Source organism: Sapajus apella, unplaced genomic scaffold (genome assembly GCF_009761245.1).
Source record: "Sapajus apella isolate SASKATOON/1434 unplaced genomic scaffold, GSC_monkey_1.0 scaffold23, whole genome shotgun sequence".
In the NCBI taxonomy this organism is placed as follows: Eukaryota; Metazoa; Chordata; class Mammalia; order Primates; family Cebidae; genus Sapajus; species Sapajus apella.
In genome coordinates this window covers 30866218-30885461 of record NW_022436963.1, presented here as the reverse complement: position 1 = coordinate 30885461, position 19244 = coordinate 30866218, and the positions used below count along the sequence as shown (strand labels likewise).

Genomic DNA, 19244 nt, shown 5'->3' with positions numbered 1-19244 from the left:
CTTTTGATTGTATTTCCTCACTATGTAAAAATAATCTTGTAATGTTGAGAAATCTCCTTAAATCCTTTCTGTCCTAGGTGGGACACACACATACACACACAGACACAAACACACACACACTTAATTCTGTCCTACGCAGAACACACACACACTCTCTCACTCTCTCTCTCCCCCCCCCACCCCCAATCAAGCAAACAAAGATAACTATGACTCGAATACTAAGAGATCCAAGGATAGCACCAAAACAACCTAACCCCAGAGATGAAATATTTACTAACATAGTAAAGGGAAGGTCTTTGAGAGCTCTGGAAGAGCAGCCTTCCCAACTGTAGAACCACCTACGAAACAGTAACTGAAAATATACTTTCCTTCCTCCAAAGATGCCTTCTGCTTGCTCTTCAATGTGTTCAAAGTCAAGAGCACCTGAAAAGTTACAGCATATCACTTCAGATGTAGGAAAGTCTGTAAACATGCTGCTAGTGAATTCATCCACAAGTTTTGCAGGGGTAAAGCTGTTGAGTTAACCCCAGATCTTCCAGAGCATGATATTACAAAGCTATGGAGGGTGACTAACCCAGATAATGCTGCCCCCAAATTCCACATTCCTGCCTTCTCCTCCCTCACTGCACGGTCCCCTGCTAAAGAAGAGAGATGATCTCATTCATGGAAGCTTGGGCTTGATAGATGGGATTATTTCTACCACTACCCTCTCCCTTCATCAGTATTTACTGGGCAGGGAAAAACTTCCAACACGAGTAAAAGTTGCTAGTGGACAAGAGGTCTCTTGGAGAGTTGTTATTGTTTTTATTTGGGGTTTTTTGGAGGGAAGATGGGTGACCACAATGCTGGAAACCTCAGTTGCCTCATGATTAAGATAATCCAAGATGGAGGGAAACAAGATCTAACCCAGAAGGCATCTAGGCTCTATCAATTATTCACCTGCTCAAAAAAAGTTAGTGCCAGGATGATGATGCCCTAGACCAATAATCCTCAAAAACATTTTTACCCTTTTTCTAAAAGATACTGTTTGCTCTCCCTATTTTCCTTAGAGCCAGGTCCCATTCCATGGCTGAAATTCCACTCTGAATCACTAACCTGGTACATTACTTGGCCCTTCTTGGCTGCTGTTTCCGGAGGATGTCTCTGAAGTCTGGGAATTGCTTTCATCAAACTCTCGTTTAAATATACACAGGAGGCAGGAGATCCTATAATCCAACCTCACATTCAAAATAAACTGAAGATTCAAGTGGAAATGGAAACAGATTGGTTACATTAACATACCACCTTGACTCTGCCAAGCCACCACACACTGGCAGGGCCTGGTATCAGCTGCATTAATTACCTTAAGCACTAAGTGAGCCAAATATTTGGCTTAGATTTAACAGTCATTTTAACAACAGCAGACTTCCATGGGGCCTATGAAGTCTGCCCATAGCACCTTAGCTTTTAGTGTAAACTTCAGCATCCTGGCAATTAATTTAACAATTGGAACGCTGAATCACTCACTCCTGGCTCTATAATGGAGTCTATAAAACATGACTCCGTTTCAGTCAGTATTGAATGCCAGCTCTGGGCCTAACACTGAGAAGAGTGAAATTGCCTGCTTTGGATTTAAAAGAATTAAAAAAAAATTTGTTTACACTATGGAAAATTAGCTTGGTTCCTATTTCCTATTTCTGGCTGTTTCTCCTGGTTTGGGTACAAGCCCTTGGACACCCTCTTCTTTTGCCTCCTGTATTCCTTCACCCTCTGTTCTAACATCACTTTTCCCAGGACTGCTGCTAGAACCAAAAAGAAAGATGGAGCCACTGACATTATGTAGGGATCTCACTCACATTCTTCCTTTCTCCCCTTGTCTCTGCTCAGCCCTCCCAGAAACTTCTCCCAGGCCGAGGGCCGTCCCCTCTTCCACGGGGAGTCAGATCTCTGGCCTGCCCCTCTGCTCTTGGTTTACGCGCTCTACTGACTGTTGGACATCCCATCTGCTATTCACTCAGGGCCTCAAACTCAGTGTTGTACAAAAGTAACTGTGATGGTTAACTCTAGATGCCAACTTGACTGAGTTCAAGGATGCCTAGACAGCGGGTACAGCCTTATTTCTCTATGAGGAGGTTTCCAGGACAGACTAGCATTTGAATCAGTGAACTGGGTAAAGAAGATTCGCTCTCTCCCAGTGTGAGTGAGCACCATCCAGTCCACGGAGGGCCTGGACAGAGCAAACAGGTGGAGGAAGACCGAATCCACCTGTTCTAGAACTGGGACACTCATCTTCTCCTGCCCATGAGAGCTCCAGGTTCTTGGCCTGGAGCTGAGAGTTCTTTGGCCTCAGGCTGAGAGTTACACCTTCAGCTCCCCTGGTTCTCAGCCTTGGGATTCAGGCTGAATCACACCGCTGGCTTTCCTGGGACACAGCTGTGAATTGCAGACTCAGGGACTTCTCCACCACCATAACTGCGTGAGGCCAATTCCCATAATAAACACCCTCTTGTCTATCTATATGTACCCTATTAGATCTGTTTCTCTGGAGAGCCCTAATGCACTAACACTGTCAGTCTTGCCTTCATCGACTTTTCCACCTGGGTTTCTTCAACCTCAGTCAACTGCCTGATCATCGGCGCCTGCTTCCTGGACACATCTAATCAGAGACGAACTCCTGGTGGTTCGCCATCTACCACTTCTCACAGGGTTCTCCCCTACTGCTGTTTCTCCCTGCTCAAGGCCTCATTATCTCCTGCCTGTTCCATTTACAGAACCAAATTTACCAAATCCACCTCTTAACCACTTGTACTTATGTTAGCCTCCTGCTTGAGACTTTCAAAGGCTCAACACAGAATAGGCCTTAGCACTTTAGGCATCCAAAGCTTTGTGGAGTGTGGCTTGGTCCTCCTTTCCAACCTACTTCTGACAACTTCCCCTCAGCACACTCTATGTCCCTACTCAGAAGAACTGCCCAGGGCCGTGCATCCCATGGCACTCAGCTTCAGGCTACTCCATCCATCTGAGAATGGGCCCTTGATTCTCCATGTACAAAGCCTGTCCACCTTAAAGGCTCAGATGAAACCCTACCTCCTCCATCAACCCTTCTCTGATCTTCACCAGGTGAAGTCACGTGACCCCCACCCCACCCCACCCCCCGCCTCCGTCTCAGGAGAACTTTCTGGTGGTCTTACTTCCACATCCATACAGCCTCATCATACCTTACTCTCCCATCAGACTATAAACCCCTTGTGGATGGAGCCCCTGCTCAAATCATTTTTGCATTCCTCACAGTACACAAGGTAGGGGGTCAAAACGTATCTGTCGTAAGAATGACTCAACTGACCAATCCTTCTCAGGTCGCCACAGTGAGCGGACCTTAAGATGTGACCAGGTTTTGCAGCGTGTCGTTTCTGATAAACGGCCACGACACCACCTTGGAACACAGGTGCCACGGCCTGCAAATTTCATACGTATATTTTACCTAAACACAAGAATACTGAAAAAATTAAGAATAAATTTTATTTAAAAATATAATTTGAAAAAAGGAATCTTTCTCTACTGTTGGTCAGTCATAAATTCAGTCAGGTTTCTCCTTTACCGAAGCTGTCTTTATTGTCCTAATTACATGACTTTGAGACAACTCACTGATACTTTCAGAGCATTGGTAAAACGTGATTTCAGACTAAAAAAGCATCCGCAAGTCTTTAACATTTATCAATTTCTACTACATCTGCTGGGGTTGAGATCAGGCAACATGGAATCAAACAGGAAGCTGCTAACATGATTCTTTCCATTAAGGAGCAGATAATTTTGTTGATGAATACAAGTTACCCACACGGCACAGAAAGAGGGAGGCATGGGTTGTTGGGGGGTTCAAACAAAGCTGTAGAGGGGCTTGGGAGGGTTTCATGCCTAGGACTAAGGCTTCGCTATATACTGGATCCCACCCCCACTTGCCTACGTAAGGACTTTGCTCTTACAACTATTCTCTGCCCACACAGCAACAAGCTCTCCCTGTATACATGATCACCCCTGTTCACCATACAAGCTTGTTATAATCTACTCACTTAAAAAATATTACAACAAAAACCTTCTAGTTACCAACAATCACTCTCTGCCCATGTCCTCACTTCTCTGTGCATCCTTACAGGCAATCTGTCCAAGGAGTTACATATGTTTACTCTCCGGCTTGATCTTCTCCCATTCCCTCTTGAACCCCAACTGTTCCCGAACATGCCCTCCTCACCAGGGAGTCTTTGCATTTGCTGTTCCCTCTGCCTTTGGTACTGTTTTCTAGATAACCACGTGGCTAGCTCCTCACTTCACTCAGGTGTGTGATCACGTCACTGTACGGAGAGGCCTTCTCTGAAAACCTTATCAAACAAAATATCCCCAGCCCCCTGTCCCCAGTGTCTCCAAACCATCCTGACTCACCTTTACATTTTAACATCTTCGAACTTATTCTTAATATACATGTCCATGCCCTCTATCAAAATGTAAGTTCTAGAGAAGCAGGAATTTCATCTATTTTGTTCATTGCTGGATCCCCCCCGTGCTTAATGGGACTTGGCAACTTGGCCCAGAGTTGGTCTCAATAAATATTTGCTGACTGAATGGAAATGGGAAGAAGGGAGGGAGGCTTTGGAAAGTTGATGGAACCTTGAACCAAGTTATGATTAATAAGCAGGGATGCAGTTACATGGAGATGCACAGGTAAATGAATTCTATGCAGAGGGTTGGCATGGAGGCCAATGATCAAGGAAACCTAAGATAACATCAGCAAGTCATGGCCTGGCTGGAGGGACAAGGCCATGTTGGGAGGGTAGGAGATGGCAGTAAAGGGATTAAGAGGAGCCAGCTCATGAATGACATGGAGGGATGAGCTAAGAATTTGCCCCCATTTTCTTCCCATAAAGCTTTGGGCTCCATCAGAACAGAAAGACTGGATCTGAATGGTGCCCCTGTGACATATCCTCCCTGCCCCACCTACAGCTGATGGATACCTGGAGGATCTCAATGATCTTCAGCTTGGTGTCCATGACCATAATGTCCTCCTTCTCAGGCTCTGCCTGCTTCACATTGCCTTCAGGGGCAGCAGCCATGGGAGTCATGGGCAAAAAGCCTCCTCCCCGGAGCACCACCTGGGTCATCAGCTCTCCCACACCATGAATAGACCTCATCACGTTACTGCCTAGGAAAGGTCAGGACAGACCACGGTCACAACATATCTAGAGAACACTCAGAGGCATCTGTCAAGGGGCAGGGGCAGGGGCAGGGGCAGGGGCTTTTTGAGACTATTTAACACATCCCCATTCCAACATAATCTCAGGGCGCTGGGAACCTGGAAAGGTAAATACACATAAAAAATCTGGGCTTCTAGGAGCAATAAAAGATCGCGGGCTTCAAAATCCTCAGAGGGGCATTTCTGTGTATTAACTCACCCATCAATTTTTACTTTATTTTTTAAAATTTTCTTTAGAGGCAGGATCTTGCTCTATCACCCAGGCTGGAGTGTAGTGACACAATGATGGTGCACTGCAGCCTCAAACTTCTGGGCTTGAGCAATCTTCCTGCCTCAACCTTTCACGTAGCTAGGACTACAGGCATGCACCACTATACCCAGCTAAATTTTTTTTTTTTTGGGGGGGGGGGGGGTAGGGATAGGTTCTTGCTATATTGCCCAGGCTGGTCTCAAACCCCTGGCCTCAAGCAATCCCCCTGCTTTAGCCTCCCAAAGTGCTGGGACTACAGGTACATATCACTGTGCCCTGCCCAAATTTTACTGATCACCAACTATGTGCTTGTTATGAGCACAGAACTAGGTATATAAAAGTTAACAAGGCACAAATCCTGATGATTCTTGACCATAGGTGCATCTATTACCTCTGAGGCTCCGTTTCCTCATCTATAAAATGGATATAAAGGAGCTCAACAAAAGAACTAAATGGCATAATGTATGCGACATTACTTAGCACAAGACCTAGCAAATAGAGATAAGTCCATGTATTTTTCCTGTTCTAGCTGCCGAGGACCAGTTAACAACTGATACATGATACCAAATATCTGCCCACTCTGACCCTAAAACAATGGGAGAAATAAACATGCAAAGACAGATTGTCCTACTCACAAAATGGAAATAGCTATCAAGATACAAGCTTGGATTTTCTTACATCCTAAACAAATATTATCCAGGCCCTCATGAATGCCAAGAACAATGACAGGCCATATATTTGTTATATAAACATTCAAAATGTTAGGTAACTTTCAAATTGTTCAACAAAATACACACACGACTCACACATAAATACAAAGTAAAGACAACAAAATGTGAATAATTGTTGACTCAAAGTCATGGATACATGGGACTCCATCACACTGTTCTTTCAGCTTTGCTTTACACAGTATTTGAAAATGTTCACGACGAAAAGGTGGGAAGGAATGAACAAAGAAAGGAGATGGCATCACACATGGGGTATGACATGAGCCTAACAGGAAAGGCTGGGAGGGCATCTCTCAGATGTATGGGCACCCTCAGATACTCACTCTTCAGCTTCTCCACATCATTGTTACCTTTATTCTCTTCTCCTTTCGCCATCTTGCTAATGGGGAAGATTGTCGTCACATGTACACAGTCCAATATGGCCAGGAGGATCTTAGTTAATCGTAGAAGGTCAGAGAAATTGTAGAAACCAAAGTATATGAGATTCCTAGCTAAATTTACAACCTATCGTATTAAAAAAAAAGAAGATGGTGTTACATAAACTGCATCCCCTTCAGTTCCATTTGATGTTGACCACTATAGAAATTACAGACTTGGACCTTCCTTATGGTAAGAGAAGGCATGTATTTTGCTTGCACTTTCTGATAAAATTTCACTGTGTTTCTTACAGAGGAAAAATAAGAAATGGAAAGCTACCGATCTGCTGACTAATTAAAAAAAAAAAAAAAGACCTCATGATTTGCTCTGCACAGCTTCCCAAGGATAATATTAATACCAGGCAAGCAGAGTTATTCTCAGCAAGGACACAGACAACAACACTGCAATCCTCAGAAATACCACTCTTAAAAGACAAAAGCAGTCTCAGAGATGTTGTTAACTCAGAAGTAACAAGAACTTATGTTCTCAATGATTAATCTATGGTAGATCCCAAGCACAGTGTCTCTCTCGTCATTTTTAATACGAAGGGATGTTCTATCATTTTATGTAGTTCAGTTCACCTTGCCTATTTATTTTAAGAACATAACTACCATTAAGTCATGTGACTGGTATCCATTTTATTTTATTCTGGAACAAAACCAAGCTGAATTCCTTTCCATTACAAAACCAGAGCATCATGATCAAAATCACCACCTAATAAAATATTTTCTATTTGCCCTATAGAAAAATGACCAATGAGAGGCAGATAATACACGTAGATCATTTTATCATGAGTTACCTCAAACGTAAGCTTATTTTTCTCCTTATCAGAGAAAGGGAACCTCTGACAGACCACATCTCTTAAATACTCCTCCACAAACTCCATGGTCTGAGCAAATCTCTCCTTAATTTCATCTTTGGAAGCTCCACTACTATCATAGCTGAAAAGAAAGGAGAAAGAAAGTAAACAAAATTTCAAGTTACTCCCAGTGAGGTCTTCCGGGGTCACTCAGCTTCCAAAGTCAACATCCCCTAACCCTTTGTATCCCTTGACCCTAATTTCTTTCTTTCCTCCTTAGCACATATCACCAACTATATTTTTGAGTCATTTACCTTGCCTATTGTCTGTCTTCCCCCAACAGCATAGAGATTGCTTTCTAGTTTGTTCACTGATCTATTTTTTGAGCTTGGCACATAGTACACACTTAAATATTTGCAGAATGAAAGGGGAGATAAATGAGATATAAAAAACTTAATCATGCCATCTTTACATTCCTGAGGGAAATAAAATAAAATTAGTGGATGGCAAATTTAAGCTTAAAGAAAAATAAGAGCCAGGTGCAGTGGCTCACGGCTGTAATCCCAGCCCTTTGGGAGGCCAAGGCGGGCAGATCACATGGTCAAGAGATAGAGGCCATCCTGGCCAACATGGTGAAACCCCGTCTCTACTAAAAATACAAAAATTAGCTGGGCACAGTGGCACACGCCTGTAGTTCCAGCTAATCAGGAGACTGAGGCAGGAGAATTGCTTGAACCTGGGAGGCGGAGGTTGCAGTGAGCCGAGATCACACCACTGCACCCCAGGCTGGCGCCTGGCAACAGACCAAGACTGTGTCTCAAAAACAAAAAAGAAAAATAACAACATTTAATCTTTCTTCTATGACTTCATGAGACCATGCAGGGTTATCTACTGCTGCACAGAACAATGTAAAGCAAGGTTTTCGGGTGCCAGGCTCACTCGTCAATGGCGATCTCTGAAGGAATCTCTGACCAGAGGCGGGCATATTTCACAGGAGTGACTTGTTCCTGGGGATCTCGGTCCACATGCATGTGAAGCATGAGGCGGCAGAAGGATGCCCTGAGGTCGTAGGGCAGGTTCTCATCAGACATGCAGCGGAGAATGAGATCGACATCCAGCTGGCCTGAGATTTCATTGATGGCCAGGTATTGGCGGTCCAGACACATCCTCGCAAAGAGGTTCAGCTGATATCTAGAGGAAAGAACAGGGGTACACAGCTCATACTCCAGAAATCATTCGGGATGAATGCAGGGTCGTCCAGGCAGCCCTGACTTTCATGGGAGTGACATCTGGCCAACTAAACTCATACATCAACACCCCTAAGTTGCTCTTGTACACCAGGATTTCGGCTGTGGTACCAAGCAGATAAAAGAACTGTTCAAGCTGTGCAACAGAGTATGGGCTGATAGCCAACTACCCAGCTGTGTTGGAGCAATTATTTGATGACCTTATTCCGTTAGGTCCTTGTTTATTTTGTAAAATAAATGGGGGGAATGGTAAGCCCTAAGATGGTTATCTATTTCTATTCCTCCAGCTGTTCTTTATACAGTAAAGACCATATAGGAAATGTTAAAGATATCGCATATATTAAGCCTAATTAGAAATTTGGTAACATTTTAAAGATTTTATATCAGGTACTCACTCTAATTCCCACACATGTAAAAAAAACATTTCATGTACAAAAATAGGGGACTCCTCACTTTTCATCTTCATTCAGTGGCAAGTCAATGTTGTTAACCAGAATCTGACCAATTAAGGCACTCTTTCTCATTCACTTGGGAGAAGATTCAAGAAACGTTAAATGAGTAAACATACTTGAAATGTGAAATAACAAGAAAGTGACAGGCTTTCAAACTTACAAACACTGCCTGCTGAATTTAAAACCTTGGCCGAATACGGTGGCTCATGCCTGTAATCCAGCACTTTGGGAGGCCGAGGCGGGCAGATCATGAGGTCAAGAGTTCGACATCAGCCTGACCAACATGGTGAAACCCTGTCTCTACTAAAAATACAAAAAGTAGCCGGGCATGGTAGTGTGTGCCTGTAATCCCAGCTACTCGGGAGGCTGAGGCAGGAGCATTGCTTGAACCTGGGAGAGGGAGGTTGCAGTGAGCAGAAATCAAGCCACTGCACTTCAGCCTGGGTGACAAAGTGAGTCTCTGTCTCACAAAATAAAAACCCTATGTATTTTTAAAAACCATGATTTGAAGATACTCTCAGCTTCATTGGATATCAGGGAAATGCAGGTTTAGGCATGATTCTATTTCACCTCATAAAATTACCAAAAATTAAAAAGCACCATGATATTCAAGGTTAGTGAAGATATGAAGAAACAAAAGTTGTCATCTATACCTGGTGGGAGTGTACATTGAAACATCCAATTTACAACTGCTTAGTAAAGCTTAAAATATGAATATTCTCCAAGTCCAACTCCCAGTGTGGAATGGAAACTCATACATATACTCAGAAAAATTTGAATGAAGAGGTTTCTTGACATGAAGAACTGTGGCATGTGATCAAATACCAAACAGTGATGAAAATGTGATAAATCAATAAAACAGAATATCATTTAGCAGCCCAAATTAAAGAAATGGATCAGCCTCTATTAACACAGATATGCTTCAGTCCCATATTGAATAAATAAGGCTAGTTTTAGAACGGTATTTGGAGTAAAGGACCATTCATATAACATTTTAAGTACAGATAAAATACTATACATGATGTATAGATGCACACAAGCGTAGTACACAGAGAATGTAGACAGGATGCACACATCACACATGAATGAAAGAACAGAATACAGGAGGCAAGAAAAGGCATTTTATCTGCAAAGTTTTATTTATTTTATTGAAAAATAATAAAAGCCTTGGTCTTCCCTTTCCTTTTTTTCTAAAGTATTTATTGGTTCACTTCCCTTCTTTCTTCCCCTTCCCTTCCCTTCAGGTGGCACAGCTGGCAGGTCTTAGAGCAGGAGCCAAGGAAACACTGGGGAATGAGGAGGTGGCCGGCAGAGGTGAGACTGGTGACACACAGGGGAACGGGCAGACAGGTAAACATGTGGGAATCATGGCAGCTGGAGGGAGTCATTAAACAGAAAAAATGAAGGCTAGAATAAACTCTATGGTGTTGGAATGGAACTGGAAGTATTAGCATAAGCACATGATTTTTATAATTTGTGTAGATATAAACAGATATGTGGATAAATATGTAGGTATATATGTACACACACACACACACACACATACACACATCTACTGGTTCTCTCTATAAACATTTGGTGAGATTGACATGATCACCTTTATTTTGCTGATAAAGAAATTAGAGCATAAAATCAAATTTGACCAACGTCAAAAACCTGCTCAGTGGAGAGGTCAGGAATTGACCCCACAGCCAGCCTCTTACCTACCTACCACCGTATCTAGGGGGCCATGCTGCTTAAGGACAAACTGTCGCCAGGGGCTGATGCGAGCACTCATCCTTCTTGGGACCCAGCCACACCCAGATGCCAGTTGACTGAAATCTTACACTCTAAACTCTGTTTTTTTATCTGGCTTTTATCTAGACAATCTTACAGGATGACACCTTGTGATTCCTTGAAGTAAACAACAAATGAACAACAAATTCCTGTCACTGTTTTGGGGTACCCCAATCCGAGCCCCACACACCTGTAGTAGCTGAGAACATCCCGGTCCTCCTTCTGGCCTTCTTTAGCGTCCTGCGCCAACTCCCTCACACTCTTGCTGCGAATCTCTTTGTTGCTGTCCCTCCAAAACAGCCACACCTCTTCCTCATCTTCTCCTGCCTCCAGAGAATTCTCTCCAGTGGAAGAAACACCTTCAAACTCAAAACGAGAAAGAACCAACCTAGAAAACAAGAGGAGAAGGGAAAAGTTACTATTTTAATACGTTGAGATCCAGCTTCACTTTCAGCATAAAGACGTACGGAGAGCCACTTTGTGTTCTGCATTTTCCCCAAGGGAAGAGCCGCAGAGAGCCTGACATTAATGTCTTCATACACTGTACCCCAGTGATTCGCCACTCTGGTGCTGCTGCCCCCTGTGGACATTAGGCAATGTCTCTGGACAGGTTTTTGGTTGTCACTACTGAAATGGAGAGGTGCTACAGGCATCTCAGTGAGTAGGGGCCAGGGATGCTGCTAAACATTTTACAGCACCTGGGACAGCCCCCAAACAAAGAATTACCCAGCCCAAAATGTGAAAATACCTGAACTGAAAAAGCCTGCATTCACCCAAGCCCAAAACCGAGTTATAAGGAGAATCAAAGAGGTATCACTAGCTCAGGACATAATTTAGTTTTAAAAAAATAATACTGTCCATATTACTGACACTGTATTTGTCAGGGAAAACTGCTCCTTTGCCAAAAATGAATTACTACTGTTAACAAAAATTCTGCAGACCAATAAACACTTTATGAACAGTAATAATTTAAAACTCCTCCCAACACTGACTTAACAGTGAATATTAATTATGTCATTTGAGATTTTAAATTGATGATCATACTTACAAAGAGTTTTAAACTCTTCAAATGTAACTGTGTAAAATGCTCCTTGGTGAGTTTACATGACTTTTAAACTTGTATGCCAAGTAAGTGACACCACTGTGCAGAGGACACCACACCAAAATCAAATTCAGTAATTCTCCCAATCAAGACTTTTCCAATAAGAAGATCGAATACCAGCCACACTGACTTTAGATCAATTCAAAAAATGACAGGGCCAGGTTTTATTCCTCATGAGCGTCAACACTGACTGAACCACAGGTTTTCCATCTACACCCCAGCTCCCCACTCACTTGGTCTCAATCAGGATGTCAGCGTTGGTGGGATTCAGCACAGCTTTACATATCAGTTCCTGGGTCACTGGAATCGATTTGTTCATGGAGACACAGAGGTCGGAGAGGTAATCTAAGAATCTATCCAGAAACAGAAACAAAACATTTTCTGTAGACAGAGCAGAGGTTAGGCTCTTGGAGCCCAACTCTTCCTTAAGTGCACAGGTCCAACACACCTTTACCAAGACAAGTCAGCAGCATTCTAGGTCTCCATGTCAGTGTTTAGGGCACCCCTAGAAACCCACATGTCAGAAAGAAGGAAGAGAAAGCAAGGAGGAAAGACAGTAGTGGCTGTTGTCAAGGAAGAGGCAATGAAGAAAAGAGAAGAAGGAACAAGACAAGAAAGAAGCTGACGTAAGGAAGGGGTGTTGGAGACACAGGGGAACCACAGTGGTGAGAGGCAATGCCCCGATGTTGGCTACCGTTGTTGGAAGCCCAGTTAGGATCTTATTAGTGGAGTTCTAATATGAAGCGTTATTTGGAGAAATTACTTAATTTCACTGTGTTCATCTACAGAAAAGGATAATGTATCACCTCTGAAGGGTGTCCTGAGGATTAAATGAGATAATCCATGAAAAGTGCTTCCTTTGCTCACTACCTGGCCTGTGAGCAGACTCCAGAAAATGCGGGTTATTTTCATGGATGGTAGTAGGTGTTTTTATAGCACCTGTGTCCGCACTCCATTGTGATCATCTGTGACACCCACACTGTCAATTGCTTCCCACTTCAACTGAAAATGTGGGTCTTAATTACAAGGATAAGAGAAGGGGAAAGAAAAGGGAGGAGGGCATAGGGAAGAGGGGCAGATCCATGTGAATGAGATACAATCAATATAATTCACTAATCTATAATAAAAATGCTCAAGCAACAACTGAACTTGCAAGACTCTTACTGATTATATTGAGGCGGAGAGTGTTTAACTGATAATCAAGACTTGTTGAAACGCGAATGAGGCTGGGCACGGTGGCTCATGCCTGTAATCCAAGCACTTAGGGAGGCCAAGGTGGGAGTATCATGAGGTCAGGAGTTCAAGAACAACCTGGCCAATATGGTGAAACCCTGTCTTTACTAAAAATATAAAAATCCCCCAGGTGTGGTGGTGCACGCCTGTAGTCTCAGCTACTCAGGAAGCTGAGGCAGAAGAATTGCTTGAACCTAGGAGGCAGAGGTTGTAGTGAGCTGAGGTCGTGACACTGCACTCCAGCCAGGGCAGCAGAGCGAGACTCCATCTCAAAAAAAAAAAAAAAAAAAAAAAAGCAAATGAAAAGGTGAGATCTAGTCATTTGCAACAACATGGCTGGAACTAGAGGTCATTATGCTAAGTGAAATAAGCCAAGCTCTGAAAGACAAACATAGTATATTCTCACTTATTTGTGGGATCTAAAAATCAAAACAGTTGAACTCAAGAACACAGAGTAGAAGGATGGTTACCAGAGGCTGGAAAGGACAGTAGGAGGCAGGGAGGACATGGGGATGGTTAACGGGTACAAAAAAATTAGAAAGAATGAATAAGACCTACTGTTGATAGTAAACTAGGTAACTACAGTCAATAATTGTGCATTTTAAAATAACTAAAAGAATAGAACTGGATTATTTGTAACACAAAGAATCAATGTTTGAGGGGATGGATACCCCATTCTCTACAAGGTGATTATTACACATGCATGCCTATATCAAAACATCTCATGTACCCCCATAAATATATATACCTACTATTTACCCACAAAAATTAAAAACTTAAATTAACAACATTTTTTAAAAAGTGTATGAGTGGCCAACAATTGTCATTTACTGTGCACTACTAAGTGCCATCCACGTCACATGCATTTATTGTCATTTAATTTTCAGAACTACCCATTTAGCAGATGAGGAAATTAAAATTCAGGAAAAAAAGCCAAGCTCATCAAGGTGGTACACATTGGAACTAGGATGCACCCCCCAGGTCTCATTTTAACACTATGTTCTTGCCACTACTCATCAAAGAGCCTCTCGAGACCTAGCTAATCAAAACTTGTCACTAGTACCCAAGGAAGCATAGTAAAAAGCACCAGCTAAGTCCCTGCATCTTAAAGGCACAGACACCACGCCCCATTGACCCCATTCCTGCCTCACCTGGGCTCCCTGTTCTTTCGCACCAGGCTGACAAATGTGTCAATCTCTGCAGCCGTAATGTGTTTCTCTAGGAGTTTCCGATTATTGTGGAGCAGGGCAGTTATAGTGTCTTCGGCCAACACATCATAGCCAATCTGCTTCTGCATGAAGCCAAACTGCTTGGCTATATACTCCTTTAGGGGGAGAGAAAAGAGAGGTCAGCAGAAAGGATAAATGACAATATGGTAAAGTTTAAAAAAAGGAAAGCAGCAACATTTCCTGATAAGAACTTCTGCTCATAAGAGAAATTACAGTATAAGGGAATCTACAACTTTCTATCATAGGGCAACAGCTGCAAACTCCTTCACATCCTTTATTTTACTAAGCTTGCCACACAAATATAATTAAGCAAAATAGCCTGTATTTACATGTGGATATTTTATTAAGTACACAGTATAAATTTTAATCTAGTGATTTTTCAAAAAGGTCAAAAGCTGGTTTTCACTTCTGAATGTATTCTTAATTCAAGAGGACTTCATTGTGCCCCCATTCATCTGTGCTGCTAAATAAACACACATAAAGCCTACCTGGATATCTGGAACAATGTTACCCCATAAATGTTTCCTTTATCTGGGGTAAAATTACTTTTTTAAAGTCAATGGGTAGCATAAGAAGGTCAAGGATACTTAAGAAAATCCATCATATGCATGGAACTCAGGAATACATCTCTGGTTCTCTCTTTTGGGATCAGGTATCACATTCCATAGAAATATTTGTAAACTGAAGGAAATCTCTTACAAATACCTGTTTGTTTCTCTTCAAAGATACTTGCCTGGCCAAGACAGACTGCTTGCTCAAAGCTCAGGTGGCCCTTGAAACTTGCTTTAATTTTTTTCCCATTAATTCCTAAATCCTGGAAACTATTTAGGATTAATATAATGAAAGCAGGCTATGTCTTTCAGCCTATACTCCGTAAGGATGCACTGTTTAGGAACTCATCATCTGTCGACTGGCAGAGGATCCATAAACAGCTAAGCAAAGATGTCTAATCCAGCAATTCCAAGACAGAAAACTTCTGTTTCCTCATGTACAAGTGAAGTGCCTTGACACACCCCACAGACCCAGATGTGTGCTCATCTGAAGATGGGTGAGAGGAACAGAATAAAACCTCTCTGGCTATTGGATTATGGTATCAGGGCACCGAAGGTGGATTTAAAACAATCACAGCTTGTTACACTTCAAAAAAAGCACTATTCAAGATCAACACTATCTTTATGATGACACAACAAAAACCTTTAACTACAAAGAAAAAAGTCTGAAAGTCCAGATTTGGTGGCATTCAAAATCTTAAAAACAAAAGCCTTTTGCACCAAAAGGCAGAGATAGTTCACATAAAATGATAAAAGAGTCAAGGTTATAATAAATGCCATTTTGTATGCCTATGGTACTTCACGTGGTGCAAATATTCTAAACCTCAGCACTACTGACATTTTAGGCAGGATAATTCTTGGTTGTGGGGGGATGTCTGGGGCACTGCTGGGGGGTTTGAGCGTATCCCTGGCCTCCCCTCACCAGATGCCAGTAACACCACCAAGTTGTAAAAGAGTGTCCACACATTACCAAATATTCTTTGGAGGAAAAAATTACCCCCAGTTAAGAACTAATAATGTATCAATACAGTTCTCAGGTTCCCTTCGAATCTCAAGGTTGCTTAGAGACCACAAAGAGGTTAGAACATTTATTTCATAGAAGACTATACATTGTCTGTGTGTGTATATATATATAAATATACGTATACTATGTAAAATATACCTATGTATAAAGTATATCTGTAAACTTAGAATGTCATAAAACATGAGCCAAAAACAAAATAAAAATCTTATTTCTAGAAAGAGATGGAGGATTTTCAAGGTACTAGGAAGAAAAGACTCCTCTGTATCTTTAATTTAAACACATGGCATCATTTCACCCCTAAGCCCTAAGGGAATATGCCATAAAAAATTCTGTAAATGTAAAACCAACTCTAAAACCAGAAATCTCATAGAACGCTGTCTGCAGAAGAGAATTCTCCAGTATGTTTCTTAACGATTCTGTAATATTCTTCTTCCTGGGCTTGTGTTTCCTTCCCAAGAGTACGCTTAACACTGAACTATTCTCTATCCATTCTACAGATAGATATTGTGACACTAAAAATTCACGAGGAAAGTACATAAACTTCAGGGAGGAAACCGACCACATCCCACCAATGCTTAACCCCAACCTGGTTCTTCCTGTAGTCTTGCTGTGAGTGTCTCAGCACCCTGTAGCAGAGTCGGCAGATGTGTCTGAAAGGAGCGTGCCGCTGGTCTCCGAGCTCCTCTAGCCGAAGCATCGGGCCATCACCACAGTCTGTGAATGGGGCTTGTAACAACTTGAAGATCTGTTTGTGAACACGGAAAGCAAAAATGACCATCACCTAGGGCTCCAACGCTAACCCTCTGTTTGGAAGTAATGCAAGCTCAAGGGTGGCCGGACTACACCAGGAAGTTCCTCTCTTCAAACAAATCCAAAACCTGAACACTGCATTCAGTCCATCAACTGGGATGGGGGACTTGATGAATTGAGTCCACCTGGACTTGACTGGTCCTCATATATCTAACAGCACAGTGTTTAGAGCAAAGTAGTTCAGAACAGAGAAAATGCAATCAGCAGATTCTAGGTGGAAACACATACCTTTACTACTTGCTAGTACTACAATCACAGCCAAAGTAAACCTCGATTTTCTTACCAGCAAAATGGAAAGAACAATACCTACATCACAAAGGTGTAATAAGGATGAAAGTGGGTAATTTTAAGTCACACTAGTGCCCAGCACAGGTTATCAATGAAGACTCCTGCCAGTGAATCAGTTATTTTTGTCTCTCAGGAATCACTACTGTACAAATGAGCATGGGCATTAAGCCAAAGGTCTAAAATGAGAATCAACATATGAAACAACAGCTGGACATTTACTGTTGGACTGGAAATTCTTGTTGAAACATGATGGATTATTAACAAATTCTGCCTATCATAGACCAACATGAAAAAACAATCTCAAATCCCATGTTCCATGGAAAACAGTGAGGCTTGTAACTAATACGTTTCTCTTTTAGCTTTGACAGCAAGGAATTCCCATGGCAAGCTTGTGGGCTAACCTCCAGCTGGGTTATAGAATGACACGGTATGCATCTCTGTGCATTTAATCTGCTCTGCATTTGTCACTTTACTGCCTCTAATTGGTCTTTGTACTAGTTTATTTACGTTTACATCTAACAATATCATCTACGTTATTTCCTGTCAACTGCTACTCATCCTTTAAGGAAAGATTTTGTGGTGACTTACAGGACCCTCTGTAAGAGCCTATACAGGCCGTCTGAGTTTAGAGAATATGCCAAATGTCCCAAAAGTTGAAATAAGCTTAAGGTCACATTGCACTTGACATTATTTTTGAGAAAAATAAAGTTGTCAACTGAATGTTTCTTGAGGTTCCTAACAGGTAAACTCTCACATGATTGATATCCAATGGTAAAAGTATGCTAAAAATCAGTTGAACTGAGCTAATAAGCTGTGAATAGACACTGAAGAATCTCAGATGCACATCACTAAGAGAAATCTGCCTCTCTGAAAAGGCACATACTTTATGATTCTAACCCTGTCACATTCTGTAAAGGGAAAACCATGGAGGCAGGAAAAACATTCATGGTTCTGAAGGGTTAGCAGGAAGGACAGGTGAATGGGGGAGCATAGATGATTTCAGGACAGTGAAACTAGGCTGTATGATATTATAATGGTGGCTGAAAGGCATCACACATTTATCAAAACCCATAGAAAATCAAACGCCAAGAGAGAACCCTAATGTAAACTACAGACTTCAGGTGATAATGATGTATCAATGTTGATTCATCAAATTGTAACAGATGTCCCACTGTGATGCAGGATGTGACAGTGGGGAGGCCAAGTATGTGAGGGGAAGAGGGATATGGGAACTCTCTGGACTTTTTGCACAACCTTGCTGAGAACCTAAAACTGCTCTATAAAATAGTCTATTGAAAAATCAGTGCATCAAGCCTTCGAGGTGGGAATCACCAGCATCCCTCAATTATCCCATTGATTTATATTTTTCCTTTTTTTTTTTCGAGACAGGTTCTGTCTCTGTTGCTCAGGCTAGAGAGCGCAGTAGTGCGATCTTGGCTGACCTCAACCTCCATCCCCTGGGCTCAAGTGGATCCTCCTGCCTCAGCTTCCCAAAGTACTGGAATTACAGGCATGAGTCACTGCTCCTGGCCATCCCATTAATTGCTCATAAAGCCAAATCCCTAGTATGCCACATATCACCAACCTGCTTGAGAATATTCTGTTCTCTCATCAGTTTCTGCCGTTCTCTGTTGGGCTTGGAGAAGACAACTTCAAGAACATCTTGACCAGAATTAGTTCCTCCAGTGACAAAGTAAACCAAGTCTTCCAGCAGCTTGGTTACAGACCTTAAGAGGAAAGAAGCTATTATAGATAGATGTGCTCAGCATTCAGCAGGCTGGAAGCTTCGCCTTGGAAGCCTTCTGGACTAATGAGCCAGTTACACTGGGGCAGACCCACTCTTTCCAATTTCTTCAAAACTGACAACCAAGGCCAAGTACCAAAGAGAGTGAAAGAAAACACATCATTGTCCAGAAAAGGATGATCAAATTTTATCTCAGAGTAACCTCATCCCCTGACATTTAGTAATGTGGTTCTGGAGACCAACTTAGAGACAGAAAAAGAGAGAGAGAGAGAGAGAGGGTGGGGGGTGGAGAGAGAGACAGAGAGAGAGAGAGGGAGAGAGGGAAAGAGGGAAAAGGGAGAGATGGAGGGGGGGAGTGGGGGAGGGAGGGAGG

The 19244-nt window shown here is 42.3% G+C and overlaps 1 protein-coding gene across 1 annotated transcript in view; it reads right to left on the bottom strand.

Annotated features, from left to right (window-relative positions):
• ITPR1 (inositol 1,4,5-trisphosphate receptor type 1) overlaps nt 1–19244 on the bottom strand; it is a 346432-nt gene that overhangs the window by 161828 nt on the left and 165360 nt on the right. Inside the window, exons 15-25 of the mRNA XM_032290649.1 lie at nt 18713–18854; nt 16616–16774; nt 14377–14549; nt 12226–12345; nt 11081–11278; nt 8355–8606; nt 7416–7557; nt 6523–6703; nt 4983–5170; nt 1096–1234; nt 369–423 (exon numbers count right to left, since the gene is read on the bottom strand). Coding sequence (XP_032146540.1) covers nt 369–423; nt 1096–1234; nt 4983–5170; nt 6523–6703; nt 7416–7557; nt 8355–8606; nt 11081–11278; nt 12226–12345; nt 14377–14549; nt 16616–16774; nt 18713–18854 — 1749 coding nt within the window. The remainder of the gene's footprint in view (nt 1–368; nt 424–1095; nt 1235–4982; nt 5171–6522; nt 6704–7415; nt 7558–8354; nt 8607–11080; nt 11279–12225; nt 12346–14376; nt 14550–16615; nt 16775–18712; nt 18855–19244) is intronic.